Below are 19,324 nucleotides of genomic sequence, written 5' to 3'. Positions count from 1 at the left end.
ATATTGCATTGTCTTTTATTAAAGAAACATAGGTTTAGGGTAAATACATTCATTTATTATTGTCTTCACTCCTATACAAGTTTACTGAATAGTTTTGATAGAATCTCTTTTTAAAAATGAGACTCAGAATATTTGCATAATTGAATATTCACCAACAGTTTGTTTACGTCTGTAATCATTGGCACTAAACAAGTGACTGGCAAATGAAATGGTTAGGCGGTTGATTCTCGTTGCAATCATTTGCCCTTGACACACTTATGTCACCTTGTCTGCACAACTATACGACATGATTAGGCGGTGGTTTTAGATAATTACTGTATTACTTTGGCTCGTGATCTGCAGTTCAACTGTAATACTTGGATGTTACTGTATTAACAGTAGTGCTAAATCCTATTAAAGGGGAGACATAATACAACGTTTCATGCTGCTCTGTGGGTGTTTACCATTTTTGGTAGATAGATGGTCTGTGTAAAGGAGAATGAGCTAAACACACCATAGATAAGCCATAGAGATATCTCATTCAGAAGGTGTATCGGAGCGCTGCAATGCTTCTCTATAGTGTTTTAATTGTTGTATTGCAATGTAGGATCCCCTACCCACTGTAGTGAGGCATTATGTACAAATACAGAACATGCTTGTGTTTGATTGCTAAATTATAAAAGGATGAACGGTCAGAAATTGGAAGTGTATATAAATAACTTAACATTTGACCTGACCTTTGTGAAATTTTAGTCCAGGGTTGTGAATATAAGAACATAACTTAGGCATTTACATATGTAACAACACCTTTTATTATTTAACATTTAATTTTAAGCGCAAGCTTTGTCCCATCCTTCTTTGTGAATATTTGGTAAGTTTAAGTGTTTGTAAATTGTGTTCTGTCCACGAGACAAAAAAAATATATAGTAAAAGTTGTTCCGTGATATGAAATAGTGTTTGTAACATTTTAAACTGAAAATTGCGTCTGCTGTGTTTCATCGGGCTGAAAGAAATAGTTTACCTTTACACCCTTTACGTCTTGGGCTTCAAATGTTCTCAATAAACTATCAAAATAGTAAATATAAGGAGGTATCTCTGCACCACCCAACCAATATAAGCCACCTCTAAAAAAAACCCAATATAGAACAGTTGCCAAAAATATTGTACTAAACAGCAAGATGTGTATATCTGCAAGATAAAGTTTTGCTTTACTAATAAAACCAACAATGGTAAGAGCTTTCATGTATTTCCAATGTCACTTAATAAAGCTGTTTTATATTCTTTTCAATTGTAACAAAAATATCCACTGCAGTGATTTCTTTTGTGCTTTTGGCTAACATAAGCCCACATTGTTTCATGTTTCCTGTAAATTCATCTGTTGCTGTACCTATAATCCCTGTGGTGTTCAGTAGACATGGGTGGCGACACGGAAATAAGAGCACATAAATGTCACAATATTCCACCTCAACATATGGGGATCCATAGCCAAAAAGGATGAAAAAGAAAATTCTGTATTTACAGTGGTAGATATTACACTCACAGGTTTCCATGTAACCCAGTAAAGATTTACACTAAAAAGCCCATTTTTTTTTTACAAATTACTTGTAATTTCAAGTATTTGCACTCCTTACTGATCAACTACAAAATAGTCATGGGGAAATATGAGGTGGATAAGATTGAATATAAATTAGCAATATGGCTATGGAAGGGAGGGATAAGGGGTTAATGATTCTTATACTTGACTAATTTCATAGATTCTTTTTATGGATTTTAATCAAAATAGCGGTCAATGATTATGGAAGAATGCACCGGTACAGGTATTTTTTTTTTATAAAGAGGTAAAAGAAATTACTGAGAAGCAAGGGGCTGCAAGCTCAGGCACACCAGAGTCCTGATTCCAACTCAACAGCTAAAACAGTATCGTTCAGTATATACAGAACAGAAAGTACACTACAACACGTAAGAGTCACTCGCAAATCTATTAATCTGAAAATTTGGTGACAGGCAATATAAAGCATGTAAGAACAATTTCTTGAAACGGATTGTGAGTTCTTGTGGTTGACCAAAACTTCGATGTAGGCACATATGCAGTTTGTATTCTAGTATTTCACATTCTGTGAAAGGCTAAGCATTGCAAATAGGAAATCTAATGCACATTTATGGGAGGATTGTGACTTTCTATGTAAACTGTGTCTTGCTATTCAGTGCAACATCCAGACCATATTAGTGACATTTTCATTGGCGCGTGAATTTGTTTTCAGGATGAATGCTGTGGGACAAAAATAGCTCTTGGAGAGTATGCATTACTGAATGCAAGCTCAGTCATTGTGTTAATGTCACTATTTCATAATCCAGAGAAGCTTCTTATTGTGAAGAATACCCAGCATCCCTACCACAAATCCGGAACATTGCCGCATGGACGAAAAGAATGGTAAATGGGAATATCTATTTTTTTGACAGCCTGTATGTTGTGCGCCCATCTGTGTTTGTTTATAGTCCCGACATGAAGGGCAAGATGTTGTTGGTCAGTACTGAAAAAGGATGACCTGCCAGAAGAAAAGGGTACAATTAACTAAAAAAACAATTTGAATGAATTCAATATAAATGTCTATTCAGCCCTAGTTTTAAGTGAAAGTAGCGGACTAATTTATTTGAAATATGTGATAATCAGAATATGGTTTCATGGCTTTTCCCAGCGGTATATTAATATGCACCTAAGGTTCTAATTCATACTCACAACCATCCACACAGAATGGTTTAAGAAGAAAAAAAAAGTACAGATTGTAAATTGCATCATACTTAATACTATGATCAGCTAATTGAATCATTGCGAACAAAAATGCCATGAAGGTGAATATCTCTACTCAAAGCTAAAACTCTTTAACGGCTCATGTGGCTGCATCATACTGTTCCTCTACACATATTTCCCAATCTCATTTACTACACATTTATATCTATTTATGGTACTATATATAGTGGTGGGGGATTAAGAGATCACCAACAGGTGACGGGGTCTGTTTTGAGACTTTTATCAGGTGTAGTTAAACTGAACAAAATAAATAACCTCTGTATGGATGTATTTAATAAATGTTTGTTTATGTATTAAAAACATAATAATACTGAACATTCTCTCAAGCATGGTACCTACCTTATCACCTCTGTTGGACAAAGTTGCCTCCATATCTGTTTTGAGGTGCACTGGAGGAGCAGCATAGGGAAGTCTGCAGTGCACCTGCCCACACTGTACCTGACCTGCATAAGCATACACACAATTACGGGTTTTTTCAACAATATATGTACATTTACACAAGGTTAAAGTGCATTCCCAAATGCGATATAAAAAGTAACTGTCTACCGACTGAAGAGAATAATATAATTTATTATTTATTGAAAACAAAAGAGAGAGAAACAAGTCAGGGATTGTGTCTTCAAACAGAGGTGGCATCATTGTTCTAACTTTTAGGGTGAGCCAAATATATGTCTGTAATAGAGATGAGAAGTCCTGGGGAAATTTTTCATAACAATTGAAAGAAATATTGAGTGTGGTATATATTCTTTTACAATGATAAATAAATAATATGTTTATGACATGGTATTCAAACTATATACCATGAAGATCTTCATGAAAGATTTCTGAGACTTTATGTAAAGTCTGAAATGATTGCACGCTCTCTAACCTGAAGACAAGCAAATTCTGAGATACAATTCAATTATTGAGAATGCAATTCTCAAATTAGAGCAATGTGCATTTCTGTCTCTAGGGGCGCTGTAGGCAAACGGTATCAGTTCAGTTTGGTTGTGACCGGGCTCCATCTTGTTTTTATAGAGAAGTTAGAACAAGAAGGGCTTTCTTCAGATGTATTTTTTATCTAACTTCCTATAAAAAAAATAATAAAATATGATGAAAAATAATAAAAAAAAACCTGCTAAATTGTTTTTATGTTTTTTGCCTTTTTCTGCAAGTTATTGGGCAATAAGTACAAGTAGCGTTTTGCTAGTATTTTAACCCTTTCCATGCATGATATTCTACCACCAGTACCTGTATTCAACCTGCAAGTGGAGCTTCTCTAGAGGTCTGGAGACCCTCTGGGAGACTTTTCCAACTTTGTTACTTTTTTTAAATGACGCACCGCCATCTTGCGAGTGGCAAAATCACTTGCAGTCACAGCGCGTCCTATGGTGAGTGTTCGGTGTCGCTGAATGGCTCGTGATCGAGGAATTTCAGCGACACCATTGAAGTTTAGGAGGCAATCGTAAAACCCTACTAAACTCTTTTAAAACGGGCGTCCGCCTCCATACAGTGTATGGTGGATGTTGACGCCCCGGAGACAGGCCAAACATAGCCCCTGATGCCGATCTTGGTGTTGCTGAATGCCTCGACATCTAGGCATTACAGCAACACCGTTTAAGCGAAGAAAGCGAGCTTAGATGACTTTCTATTTTTTTTAATGAAATGACATGTCAGGCATTGGTCGTCACGTGACCGTTTTTGCGTGACGTGCTTGACCCGTCAATGGACGTTAAGGGGTTAATTGACAGGTAAAGGTTAAATGTGTCTAAAAAACAAGGTTAATTTAATTGTGACATGCAAGCGGATACATACATTAACTTAAACCTGCTTTAGCGTGTGGCTCATTTTCCCATTCAATATAAGAACTGTGTTAATTGTTTTCTATATTGGATCTTAATCTACTGGAATGGCATATGAATGACATTGAAAACCTATTAACTTTTGTTTTTTTCAATTCAGTCTAAAAGTAAATGCACAGTAATATACTATTTCAGTGTATGTCTTATTTAACTATTATAGAAATCTGAGTGGTTACGTACTTTCTATGTATCCATGTAATGTTACCATTCTGGCTCTTTCTGGACTATTGAAAGGGGAAAAGTGGATGTCGTCTGAAAGTGAAGAAGGGAGGCGTGTTGGTGCTGGACCTGGAGGAGGCACTGTGTGCTGAGGTGTATGTTTTTTATGCCGTGCTCTGCAGTTCTGAAACCAAACCTGGGGAAAGAAATAATGTAGAATCATGTTTGGTGAAAAAGCAGGGGGGAAACTGAAAAGTAACCCACTACTCCCCAATATATGTTAAAGTTGCTGTTCCACCAACACTACTTAATGTAGCAGTTTTGTAACAAAAAAATCTGTAAAAAGTTACCTAATCCATAATTGCTGGAACACATTGGCATGTGACAGTAATGCTGGCAATGATAAGTCATTGCTGCAGAAATAACATCGTAAAAATATCTGTGTTGTTTTAATATGATTGGTAAAGGGAGAATAAAATGATGAATTGACTGTAAAATCAATGGGGATCAGCAACCTTAACTAAACATTGAAAATAAATTACAAACTTGAAACCTTGAATGTTTGCAACCAGTGCAAAGTCAAAAATGGAATATAACATTTTAAGCATAATTACACCAAAACGTGGGTGGATAAAAAACATATTAATTGAGACATTGTGAAAGACTTGAGATTCACATCATATTATTTATTAATGTACAATGTAGCACTATCAATCTAGGGTGAACATATAAATATAAATGCACTGAAGCATCATGCAAGTATTTTGGTGCTTACATGGGTCCTGGTGAGACCATGGAACCCAGATGGCACTTTAATAGGGGAGGCAATTTGCCACTCCAAGGCATGTTCTTTCCAGATAGATTTGTGGAGAAAGACAAGTGTTTCTGCACCTTTCTTCATTCACAAATCTATGTGTATTACTGGCCACTTGATGCACTTGAAGCGTAGCCACAAAGACAGCCTCTCCCTTGTTCCTCCAATCAGAGGAGTGGGTGAACCTGGATGGTCTGTCCTTTTGTGGACATGCACTAGGTGCGGTGGCATACTTGAGGGGTCCTCTGTGGGTGCCACACCTAAGGTGGGTGCCACACCTAAGGTGGGTGCCACACTGGCATAAATGGGTGGGCTGCCCTCTGACCAGTCCAAAATTAGGATTTTGAACATATGTGATGTTGGTTTCCCATTCATAATCAAAATACAGTTACAAAGCCTTAGAAATGGTTCTTACCTGGATGACTCTCCTGCTGAGCCCTGTCATATCTGCAAGTTTCTGAAGTGTTTGTGCATCAGGATTGTTGTCCTGAGCAAACTGTGCCTGCATCACCTAAACCAGAGAGATCATTAGCAGAGCTGATCGAAGTGCTGACTCATAACTATTTGACTTCAGACATTAGTGGGTCACCTACCTGCAGCTGTTCTGCAGTGAAAGACGTCCGTGCTCTCTTGGCTGGCTTTGGTTGGCTGTCTTGTTCTGATGGAACAGCTCCCTCCAATGTAATGCCATTGCCTGGAAATACATGGATCTGTTACTTGCCGAAACAAAATACATTATGGAAAAGAGATTTCATGGTCCATATACACACCTCATGTCTCTTCAGGTTCTATCAACCTGTAATTCACATTTAACTTCATTTTGATTAAAATGAGAAACCATTCAATCCAATCATGTTGATATTTTCTTTACTTTCTTTACTCCATGTTTGAGTATATTTTAAGAATCTCTCAATTTAAAAAAAAAAAAAAAACAATTACAAAGATAGGATCAGCATCTTTAAAAGGGTTAGTGTTTAAAGAGCTTTTACACTTGTTTGGTAGGTTGGGATTCATGGTCTAGTTTATACACAATTATGAAATTATATTTGATACAAAAAACCTTAACCTGTGCCATGGAATCTGCAAGTGCATAACCTACAGGTTTTAATGAATAGATTCTGAAAGCCCACATTGTTTAATGCTGTATGACAGCTGGCATAGATGGTAGACACAGGAAAAGGTGTTTTTAACCATCAGCGCCTATTAAAATATTTAATAAAGGGCATTAAAATAGGATGGGTGTTATTAATATAGGATGGGTGTTAATCTGATTGCAAGATGTAAGAAAGGTTAATCCAGAAGCGAGGTCAGAGCTGGTATTACGATATCAAACTCAGGAAGGCAAAAATACTAAGGGATAAAATGGGATTTATAACACGAGCCACTGTAGTCCTGAGGTTACATGGAAACACCCTTATCAAAATAACTGGTTCTATATACTAGATATTTTTATGCAACAAAGACCAGGATTCTTATTGATTCTGGAATAATGTATAATGGAGACATATCTCTTTGCTGGCCTGTATAGTATACAAAAGAGTTATGGTTAATATTAACTTAATCTTAATTATTAATGTGATTATCATTGCTGCTTGATGTAAATTTGATAGCACAATTCAATATTGTTAACTTTAAACAAGCAAATTATATTGTTTTAAATGAAAACAAAAAGTCAGATTAGAATTTAGGGCTTTTAGTGCGTTGTACAACATTGGTTGTGACACTATTGGCAACTGTTTTTACAGAGGTAAAATAAACATTGCAGTAATAATACATTGCAGAATACATCCTACAGCTAATTCACGACAACACTATGGCTAATATTTCAAGGAGAGATCCTGCCACCTGTGTAGCTAACCATGACTAATATCTTAATCACAGCATTTGTGCATAAGGCACAAAAGAAGGAAATAAGAAAATAGCACAATATGAAAACAGGGATGGAAAAATAAAACACAGATGCTATATCTCAGGGGAGCTTTATAAGATCATGTGGGACTGAAGCACTGAACCAGAGTAATCAGTTCTTGGGGGCTATTACAAGCTGATGTCTGCTAACCTAAAATCCATGAGCTGTGTGAGCACTTTACATATTACTATTTGTTGATCTTGTGTATTGTTTATGTGTTTATAGGCGCAGTACCCATTCATTTATCCTCCTGCATGTGCCAAAGAAAGCCGCATTGGGACAGGGCAGGCTTCAGATCCATTAAGGGGCGAATTCCCTGAATTGGAAATTCCCTGAAAACAATCAAAAGAAATTCCAGGCGACTTCTACAATGGAAACTCAGCTTTGCATTTTTTTTTTCTTTTAATGAACTTATGGTGATCCTTCTTAATTGTTAAATTGGGGAGATGATTTTCAATAAAACCTGAGGTTTGGTAGAATAAGTCGTCTCAAGCAGCTTTTCACTGGTGTGTTTTTCCATAAACTGTCATGGGATTTCTAGAGCATCCTTTAATACTTTTGCATTAACCTGCAAGCAGAATATGCTCTCTGCATTTAGATTAGTTAGTTTACACAAAATGATTGGTCCATCCGAAATCCCTCTGCAAATTGGACATACAAGGCTCTTTACAGAAAACTATCTGCCACCTTACTTGGACAAGCTAAATGTTTGATTTAGTTGGAGTTTCCAGGGTGTGTTCATTCCACATCCAAGACTCTGTGTCTGATAAACTGTTATCAATATATATGATTTTCCTAAATATTTACCCCATCTAGCAAAAGGCAACAAAGCAACTAACAGGGAAACTGGAGAACTTGTTTAAAGGTAGCAATAGAATACAATACAGTTATGGGATTACCACTATGTCTGGGTTCTATCAGTGTTTTCTCAATGCCTCCTTTATGCAGCCCTTGGTGCAGAATGTACAGCGGGCAAGTACTTTCAAGGGTTCCATGTATAAAGTGGATATAGAAGCAAAAGGTGATCATTGTTGACCTTATTTGCATTCGCCTACCCGGAATCCCGTGTGGTTGTGGCAGCACCATGAGATTTCTGAGGGAAAAAAACAAGCCTTCTGGCTTGTCTTGTGTCTGTAGATGAGTGTTTAATAATGCTTCTACTACCTCCTAGTCTATGAGGAGTCATCAGTGTATTTTATTTAACTTCCTAATGTTCACACATCCCTGGTTTATGTGAAAAACAGTGAAAGGTGAGGTTGAGAGAATGTTAACCTTATGGTGCGGACAAATACTTATGCATATAGAAATTTCTTACCATTTTCTGCTGCCCGTTTTAGGTTTTCTATCATCGTGTCATAATGGATCCTGCAGAGGACCTTCTCTTCCACTAGACCAAATTCCTCCCCTGTAGACAGCTGCCTTTTACATGAATAGCATGCAAAGCAGGCTAGGTGGTAAGCATTCCCCCGAGCTCTTCTTACCCAGTCACTGGCATAGATCTGTCTCCCACAGCGGGCACACTTGGTACCAAACCGACTGAAAAACAAAGCACAGTAACTTTATACATTGTAATAAAAATGTCAACATCTTGTTACAGATACATTGGGTTATTATATATTTCTAATTATAAAATATCCCAAACCATTTCATCCAATCTGAAAAGCTCTTGAAACAGGAGCAGTAAAAACAAATATTATTCTTTCATAGTTATTCCCTTATAGTATAATAAAAAATATTCAACTTGCCATGTCAAAAAAGATAATATTTATCATACACTTAGGTTAGGTTATTTTATATAATATAATTTATTATATTCACAATTAGAATGTGTTCTGCTAATAATTATGTTTGCAATCCACGTGGTTTAAAGCTAACATCATTAACAGATTATTATTATGTATTGTTTTATATAGCGCCATCAAATTCCGTAGTGGTGTACAATGGGTAGACAGGACATAACAAGTAGTATGTAACATAACAAATTGACTTACAGAGACAACAGGTGAGGAGGCCCTGCTCAAACGAGCTTACAATCTAGAGGATAAAGAGGAACCAAAAGAACTACTGTTTGGCTAATGTGCAAACTTTACATTCTAAACAAAGAGCAAATAATAAAAAATTCAGAGTAATATTGCATTATTTCTATTACATTGTTTATAATGTTTACCAAGAAAATAATCTGTTATGGTACTGGAGACGTCAGCCTCTAGTTTTCTGGTATGATTCAGTACCTCAAACGATAACAAGGCCAAATTTTACATAAGGAGAACTAAACCTTTATATAGTGGAAAACACATGGGCTTGATAAAGATAAACCTCTCATTAAAGAAAGTAGATATCATTTTGTACATGGGTAACAGAATTTTGCAATTTCCTTGATGGTCCCTGACTTTATAATTTCTTTATTCCCTCGCTGGACGTACATATTAGATTTTATAGCTGTACTGATCGTAGAAATCTGTATATCTCATAAGTAAAGGTAAAACATCTCCATAGATTTTATGCCATATACACCATATGTAACGCTCATATGCCATCTATGCCTTTCTTGAAATTCGATATTTTAAGTTTAAAATATTATAAAATGTACATGTAACTTTTAAATGCAGTTTTGCTATATATTTTGTGAACCTTTGCAGAAAATGTTCTAGTTGTAAATATGGTTATTACGGTATCTAGCACTGGTTCTATTAACAAACTTAAGAAACTCCTGTTTCCATAGTACAGATAATTGATGTAATTCCAGCACAGACTGTTGATTTTCTAAGGTAATAAATGATGTATAATGAAAGAAACTCAAGAAGAAAACGTGACAAAAACACTTAAGTACTCAATCAGTTTCCTATTCAATAGCTGCCAATGAGGACTTCCATTGCTTGGAAAAAGATTATTGGGCACCTCTAATTAGTCAATAAAAATCAGCAGATGATTTGTGTTTCTAAGCTTCTCTGTTATCCTAAGGATTACTTGTTAGCAACATAAATGTACCAAATGTACCACCATGTCTAATTTTGCTCTAAAACAAAGCATTAAAACAGATAGGTGGGATGCACTGACTCATTGGATGTTTTTCATAATCAGTCGAGGTCCATTTATACGTGGAAATAGATATAAATCTCATCCATACAAAGAAGTGGGAGCCAGTGATCCTCTGATTTTTTTTTTTGCTGTGAATTAGTTTTCATATCTTTATTGCCACTGAATTTCAATGATTCGGGATCTAGTAAATTCCCTACTATTGTGTTGCCTTCTTCTTCTTATTGTATTTGAAAGCTTGGTGTCCTGGGTGTGTCAGCAATTTATCCATATGGAATTTCTGTACTCTCTGAAGGCTATTATAACTGAATAACATGTAAAAAGCCCAAGAATCTAATTCTACTCCATTAAATAAGTCCTATATTACATATAATGGGCACCATATACTGAACTACATACAGGGTGAATATGTGTGCAGTCAAAGTAGAAACAATAGTTTATCATATACTAAACTATTTACAGGAAAAGTCTTGTGTGTGAGCCATAGACGGAGCCCATCACAGGGTCCATATGTGCGACTATTTGCTGGGTTGGTGTATGTTTTTTTTCTGAAATATTTACTAAATTAATATGCCCATAATTGAACAAACTATTCTTAGGATTACTCAGTGTTACATACACTGAGTGCTTTGCACTGAATGTCTCATACATAGATATAGAGTGATGGCATAAAATAACCAATTGGCCCATCTAGTCTGTCTTTTGTAATCACATTTTGCTGATTAATTGTTTAGGAAAGCCTAATGTACATCCCAAGCTTTCTAATTTCCCTTACCATTTTTGCCTGTACTACTTACACTGGTCTACTCTAGGCATGTGCTATTTACTGAACAAAGGCAGGTAGATGCTCCCCTGTATCCATTGCACTCAGAGGGGTTACTTAATCCGTCATTATGTGACCATGAGCTAATAGTGCTGCAGCTTTCAACAAAATAAGCTCTGCACACAGTAAGAGAGAATATGTATTAGCATATTCTGTAAGAGAGTGGGTGTGTTAGTGTGTGGTGTTAGAGTGAGTTTGTGTGTTATGTGTGTGTGTTAGTTCCAGGAATGGGGGCTCCTTCTGTCTACTTGGCCCCTAGGCCAGAAGAAGGTGCCAGCCCTATGTCCCCCCACTTTATTTACATAGATGTGCAGAACAAAGTGGGGTAAAGGTATAAAGGCAGGCTCAATCAAGCCTTGAACACTTAAATAAATTCTGTGCCCAAGTATCAGTAATCCTAACTTCACCACCAGTGCTATCTACTTTAATTATCCACAGGGTTAGTGTATATATCATATAGTGTACTATAACTGAGGCAAAGGTTTGTGCCAGCCACTGTATTATATACAGGGAAACCATGTGAAACATACACTACGTTATATTCACACTAGTGTGTGCGCACCGAGCAGTGAACTATCCAAACGGTCAATCTATGTGTGGAAGTGGACAAGAAGGTCTAACCCTAGGCTTCACTTGACAAACTGCAACAAGTCTAGTGAAGAGACTAGAGGTTTGGGTCAGGCATTAGCCAACAGTTGGGCTTATACGACTGCAAGCTATGTTTGCCTGAACTATGTGCTCTTTATGCTATATTGTATGCTGAGTAACTGTTGGTTGTATATACTGAACTATTAACAGGGTCACTATGTGTATCATACATTGAAAAATACACAGGGTCAGGTTATGTGCAAATACTTATATGCATGGTGTGCTTGCCCATAATTTGTTGAGTTTTTCAAGAGCTTAGTAAATACGTGCAGCATTAAGAGGAGAACAGTATCCTCTCCAAAACATGACAAAACACACATTTGTGGCACCTATTAAGGATACAAGGCCACTAGAAGAAATTTGAAAAAAATACTTGCCAATAAAAGAGGAAAATCCTGGGCATATGAAATGTCTTTAAAATAAAGGCAGGTAAATAAATAATAGCAATTTTTTTGCCATGTTTAAATGTAAAAAGATGTAAGATAGCCTTTTTCCTTAACTTTTCAAGTAGAAAAAACTTTGTTTTAATGTTATAATAATTCCATAGCTTTCTGCCTGTATTCTTTTTGAGTTCTTTGAGTTTTTTCCAGGACAGGGCTTTGTATTGTGATTATAAACATAATCCCATAATAGAGCCACAGTGTTCTAAAACCAGCTAGGAACATCCCAATTGTATGAATTGTAGGTCATACAAATTGTACATACAGTAAAAGCATCATTGTCACTTAAAACCAAACGGAATTTCAAATGTTTCATTAGCTGCTACCTATATATCGTTAATTTCTAATGACACACTGTTTACTAAGATAACACACATAGTTAGGGTTTGATGAGTGGGTTTATAATTGACAATAAAGCCTCCATGTTATTAGAGTGGGTGGCATGAGCTGGCAACCAAAACAGACCATTATCATATAAGCTGCATTTTAAAAACAAGCAGCATGGAGTAAGCTAACTATGAAGCCTGTGCCAACTAGGCACAGCGCTCTATATTGTACATTATATGCCGCAATTACAAGGGAGATCTATGATCTCCTCAAACGTCTGATGAACCAGTGGAGCACCCAATAGGGCCATCTGCACCGGTCATGTGACAGAGTGGTCACATGCTGTTGCATGCTAATGCTCACAAAACAACTTGAATATAAATGCTATTGAAATGTCTTTCAGCCAATAACGGTATATTTGATAGAAAAAAAGCCCAGCTAACACATATGAAAAACAGATGTCAGGGAAAATTCTTTATAATGGTCCAAGGAAGGGGGATCCATCCATATTCCAGGCCAAATATTATTTATTCAAAAAATAATTATTCTTTGCTTTGGACGGACATTAATACTCACAATCTATAAGGAATGCTTAAATAAAGATGCAAGAATCTTTACAATATTCCAGAATTTTACCCATTGTAGCCCTCCTGTATTAATTTTTCATATTACTGAAATGGTTGCATTTTTATTTTGCAAAAATGTGAACTGCAGTGAAGATGGGGGAGGGAGCGGACATGCTGCATCGATTATCACAGTATGAGTGTATACTTATGTATGCATAAGTGCATGATGTCATTGTATGGTGTTGCATGTGTATGGTTGTTTGTGTGAGTGTATGTGTTAGAATGAGTGTGTGTTATATATATAGAGGTAGAGTGTGTGTTACTGTTTGTGTTGGAGTGTGCATGTTAATGTATAGTGTTAGAGTACATGTATTAGCATTAGTGTGTGTGTTAGCATATGATGATAGCCTGAGTGTGTGTCAGCAGATGGCATTAGGTACACAGTTAGAATGAGTGGATGTTACAGCAAGTTTGAATGTTAGTATCTGCGTGTGTTTAAATCAGTCTGAACCTAGGCAACATTAACCCTAGGCTAACCCCTGTACATGGGCAAAATGGTTCTTATCTGATGTCAAATTCTGTTTCTGTGTGTCTACCTCTACAGAACCAAAGGACATCAAGAGGTCCTTGCTGCTTCCCACAACTCAAAATTCTGTGGAATTTAAATACATAATTCAATTTCAAATTATCAGTTTTTCATTATATATATATATATATATATATATATATATGGAGAGAGAGAGATAGGAGAGAGGAGAGAGAGAGAAAAGAGAGAGAAAAGTGGGAAAGAATGTTTAGATGTTTACTGGGAATAAAGTCAGGTTTCAATAAACAAAATGCAATCCTCCTGTTTTTATAACTACCCACTTCTGCATCTGTCACTCATCTGTAAAATTTCTGATTGCACTGGTTTAAAAATCTGCCATGTTTTGCTACAACGTTGGCAAAGTGCTTGATATGTTTGCTTTGATACATTTTGCATGTTGTCTGGGAGTGATAGTTCTTTTATCACTTGGCAAAGTGCATCAATATCAATACTTTTGTAATGTTTTTTACAAGGGTTATCTAGAGTTTGTTTCACTGTCCTTGTCTCCTGTATACTGCTCATCCGTTTGACTGGCAACTGCCTTGTGACAACAGGCAGGAGCATTCAGTATATATGGTTATCTTTTATTTAGTGACTTTATTGTAAGGAGGCCCTGACTGGCCTTTAAGAAATCCAAGTAAATACCTGGTGGGCTGATGTGAGATGGCATGGGTTAATTATTTTTGCAATTAACTTTTTGAACACATTTCCTGCTGTTTCTATACACATTTATTTATTTCTAGAACACTGTCATACACACTAAACATTCTGATCCCTTAGAAGTGAGTTACAGTTGGACATCAGGAGAGAAAAGCGGGACAGAGGGACTTGGAGTCCCGATAAGAGACTGTCTTCCTAAAGAGGGATACTTGAGAAGTATGAGATATGGCTTTGTGATCAGATAAAATTACAATAAATTAGATTTCCCTGGCGTGCCTTCCCACTATATGCACTTCTAACAAATGTTATTGGCCAATTCCATTTGGAGAAAAATACTTTGTATATTTGTCTTAAATAAACATGCGTTCTAAAATTATACACAGATGGATTGACTAAAAAAACATAACTATAGTCCACTCAAATATAAAGGTCTGGCTATTAAATGGAAATATGAAACTATTTACTACTAGCAAATCATCAGTGATGCCCTCAGGAAGGCTGCATTTATGTTGTTCACTCCATTTGGGAAATGTCTTGGATAAATCTGAAATCAAAGGGGTACATCTTGTGCCATCTTTGTTGAATATATTACCAAACAAAAACTGCTTACATCTACAGAGCATATACTCTGCCTGAACAACATAAAAAATAAAAATACATGGGTAAAGTATTAACAACCAATCAGAAAAGTGTGTTGCCTCAATTAGAGTGTCATTCCAGAGCTATAGCTTATTCCATAGTATTCCAGAGTTCTTCCTACACGGAATACAGTTGGATAATACAGTGCAAAGTTTTAACATTTTATTTATTTTACAATTTGCCTCCTACTTGTTTTCGAGCATTAAACATTCAATCATCTCCGGTTTATTCTAGAAATTTAAGTATATTATCCACATCCGAATAATATTTTGTTATATTTTTTATATTTTTTTTAATGGATGTTTTAATCATTACAAGTAGGCCCAACAGGAAAAAAAATCATCTAATGCCTATAGCCCTACTACAAAGTCAATCAATCGGAGTGTTTGACCGTGTTTAGTGTGAAGGTGCCAATGGTCTGATTACAAAGAAATATTTTTACTTAAAATGTTATATGTCCCTTTCTATACTGTTTGGTTACGCTTAGAGGAAACAATATCACTCAATATCACCCATGAATCTAGTGAATACTTTTACTGTTTTCTTAAAGTTCTATTCTGCATTGTCTTGGTAGTTCTCCCAAAATTCTTTGTTTCCTGTTTTTTGTTTCATTGTGAAAATGATATGCGGTAATGCTGGTTTTTCTACAGTGCATGAGCTAATTTCACAAATCACAGAAAGCAAGAATTGCAAGGAAAAAAAATCTTGCTTTAAAGCAGTAGGGTGTTTAGACACAAGGAAAATGAGAGGAAGGAAGTAATACTTGAGAGAAAGTGTTGGATTCATATAAACATTTTCGAAAAGATAATAACCTCTTGTCCTTAATAACGTACCCACTTCCTAACTGGCAACATAAAATAATTAAAATAAAAATCCTGGAACACTTTTCCACAAGATTTGTTTGTTTGTATCACAAGAACAACACTTGCTGGAAAATGCTTCTATACAAAATTATTTAAAATCTTATTTTTCTTATATCACTTTGCATAGATCCCCCTTAGTATTGTAAGTGGGGATTATTGGACATCAAAATGTTCTGGATAAACCAAGTCCCAAAGCAGTATGAGTATGTAAGCATGTAAATCATGCATGTAATATAACAACGATATAACAATGATACATGCAATACTAATTAACATTAAAACAAGTTTGAATTTATTTCCATTGCATTTCCAGGCATTTCAAATTTGTTAATCTTTGGCCATTGCAGTGCAAACATAAAAATCCAAAACTATTTTGGATAAAAAGAAACGATTCCATTTAAATTTAAAAATATGAATTAGTTATAGGTTATACAGAGTGTTACTTAAAATAATTGTTTTCACTTGATTACTAACATTTTAAACAACATAATTGTGTGTACTTAATTAAATACAATGCATATTTTTCAATATAGTTTTAATATATACCATATTCATGTGATTTGGTAAAACGTAAGTGACCCTGACAAAATATTGACATGGACGGTATATTTACATTCCTTCAAGGACACGGATCCTTGTCGAAGGCTGTAATAAACATATGGAAGTCTCAGTCCGAATCTCTCGAGTCTAGTCCATGTCATTGACCTTCAGCTCATACAGGTCACTGACAAATTGTTACACTCATATCCTGGCATTACTTTTCCTTCTTCAGGCAAACAATTAAAATTAAAAAAAAAAGCGCTATGAGCTGTTCACGTTTTAAAAAAAAAATATTGTGAGCAATGGAAACATTCACCCGATCCACACAGAAAATCAGCACCTCCAAACTGTGAAACAAAGCTCCTTAACAGAAACCTCTATTATTATGCTGAACTCTTGTGCCCCTCGTGAGAAAATACAATGTTTATGAATAAAAAGTAGCATTTATGCCACTTGACAGCAAATAGGAGTTTTAAATCACAGTATTATAGACTGAGGAGCCTTCTCAGCAGGAAATCCATCTCCACACGGATTTTTTAACAGGTTCGGCCGATTCTTACTAAGACTAACCCTCCTGTGGTGTTTTCCAATTTGCTTTGCGGTATGCGATTTCTTAACTCATGCTTGCTGGGCCTACGTTTAGAACATAGAATAATATTCACATCCCAGAGCGTGTCACAATTTAGAATATATCTTTAGCTGTGAACTACGGGGAAGTGCAACGTGAGAATTATATCCGACAGCAAGCAATGCAAGTGATAAAGTGTGCAGCGCACTTCTCTTATTGGTTGTTAACACTTTACCCATGTATTTTTATTAATCATTGACTATGGTTTAACTGCATCCTATTTCCAAAGTCATGGTGTGCAATTTTAGGACAGGTTTAGGCCATATATTCGCTGCCATCTAACTTTCATTTTCTGGGAAAGTTCCACAAGGAAGTTAAAAACAGAAACGTTTATCAAAAAGGCTAACTAATCAGCTGAGCTAAAAGAAAATCCCAAAGGTGATTTGTCACTAATGCCAAAGTTCTGCCAGGCTATTCTCAGCTACTAGAAATATGAACTGAATTTCAATGCAGATAAGACTTTTTTGGACCTACACAGTAAAGCCTTGATCTTGTCTTAGATTCAGGAGAGCCCTATGTCAATCCAATACATGGGTAAAGCCCTTCACTATATTAATATCTACTATTTATGCTATAGTTGTACGTATGGTTGTAAAAGAGAGAACTGCTGGAGATTTGTAGTCCTGTGTGTGTCAATGCATATACTTTAAGGATCTGTATGCAATGTCTTGGTTATTTTCTGTTTGAAAAATCGTTGAAGTCTTAATAAGTAATGGAATAACAATTTTAGTAAAGAGGAGAAACCAATTATATGATTTAACTATAGACTGTGAAGGAATATATCTCAATTACAAATATTTATTTTATCTGGAAGATTATATAGAAGAAGCACTTAATGTGTAATTGTTTATGCAGATTAAATGTACACAGATTTACATTTTCTAAAGAAAATATCTGTGTTATTGCCCACCACATGTCAGCTGTTTTGTTTTTTTTTTTGCCCCGAGCTTTGATTATTGAGTTGTCCAACACTAGCAGCAGGTTATAATAAGCTGCACTAACCCTAAACCTCAAGATGCATTCAAGGTTTGCAAAGCAGGATATGGTTACATTTTAGTCTTGATTGGAGTAGATTCATTTCCATGGCTAACAAAAGCATTTGTGTGCAAGAAGGCTCATCATCAACATCTGGGAGAACAGCGTGATTTCAAAGAAATGCCTTGATTTTGTTTAACGTCAATAGTTTCAATATGCTGCAATATCTTTTAGGACATTTTTTATCATCATTAGGTTTTCTGATTTATGATTCTCTAATCATAAAACCTATTTTAAATGTATTATAACTTAAAGTGGTCAAATCCATAAAGACATATTCTTTCGCATGTGGTATAATCCTCACTAACACACAATCATTTCTGCTGACTGGTATATCATTTAGATTTTCTTTAAATGTAAAAAAAAATCTGATATGTAGACTAAGCAATGTTCATTTTTATAAAATACTATTTATTTGGATGGCTATTATGTAACATCTTACAGACTGGAGTACAGAATTATATTTTGATGAAGGGCATATAAGGAGAGGGGGGAGAAAAATGAACACAATAAGGTAGCCTTACGATTCCAAGATTTAATATAAATTAGATCTGATAATCCTAAATATCCATTTAGTAATTTAAAAGCTCATTAATAAAAAAAAAATAATAGAGGTGCAAGTGATTAAAGAACTAACAAGGAGGTGGATTTTTTTTTTCAACAGTAACATAGAATTTATATTTGCTATCTAGTATTTTCAGAAAATAAAGCTATAGTAGAAAGTTAAGATTTCTTTGGCATTTAATTGGGCCCTGCCAACCCAAAATGTCACCAGCCATTACTAGAGTTTGCATATGCAACATGAATTATTAATCCACTAAATATTGATTCTATTGAGATTATATGCAGAATATATTTCTACCCAAGCAGGAGCCATACAAGAACCCAAGAGGCGAGTCATGGAAAGCCAGCAAAGTTATGTTTTCAATAATGGTGTCTACAATTGAAAAAAACAACAGCAACTGGACATTTCTTTAAAACACATTGGTACATTATGTATTTTGCCTAATCCTGAAATACTG

The 19,324-nt window shown here is 35.5% G+C and overlaps 1 protein-coding gene across 1 annotated transcript in view; it reads right to left on the bottom strand.

The window, feature by feature from the left end:
• Window positions 1-2,212: 2,212 nt before the first annotated feature.
• The window catches only part of LHX6 (LIM homeobox 6), a 40,419-nt gene continuing 23,307 nt past the window's right edge, over window positions 2,213-19,324 (bottom strand). The window contains exons 4-9 of the mRNA XM_053472754.1: window positions 8,827-9,047; window positions 6,196-6,296; window positions 6,018-6,113; window positions 4,810-4,984; window positions 3,128-3,231; window positions 2,213-2,525 (exon numbers count right to left, since the gene is read on the bottom strand). Of these exons, the coding sequence (XP_053328729.1) occupies window positions 2,505-2,525; window positions 3,128-3,231; window positions 4,810-4,984; window positions 6,018-6,113; window positions 6,196-6,296; window positions 8,827-9,047 (718 nt within the window). The 3' untranslated portion in view covers window positions 2,213-2,504. The remainder of the gene's footprint in view (window positions 2,526-3,127; window positions 3,232-4,809; window positions 4,985-6,017; window positions 6,114-6,195; window positions 6,297-8,826; window positions 9,048-19,324) is intronic.

Source organism: Spea bombifrons, chromosome 8 (assembly GCF_027358695.1).
Source record: "Spea bombifrons isolate aSpeBom1 chromosome 8, aSpeBom1.2.pri, whole genome shotgun sequence".
In the NCBI taxonomy this organism is placed as follows: domain Eukaryota; kingdom Metazoa; phylum Chordata; class Amphibia; order Anura; family Pelobatidae; genus Spea; species Spea bombifrons.
Note: the sequence above shows the minus strand (reverse complement) of the source record. Positions and strands in the feature narration are given on the sequence as shown.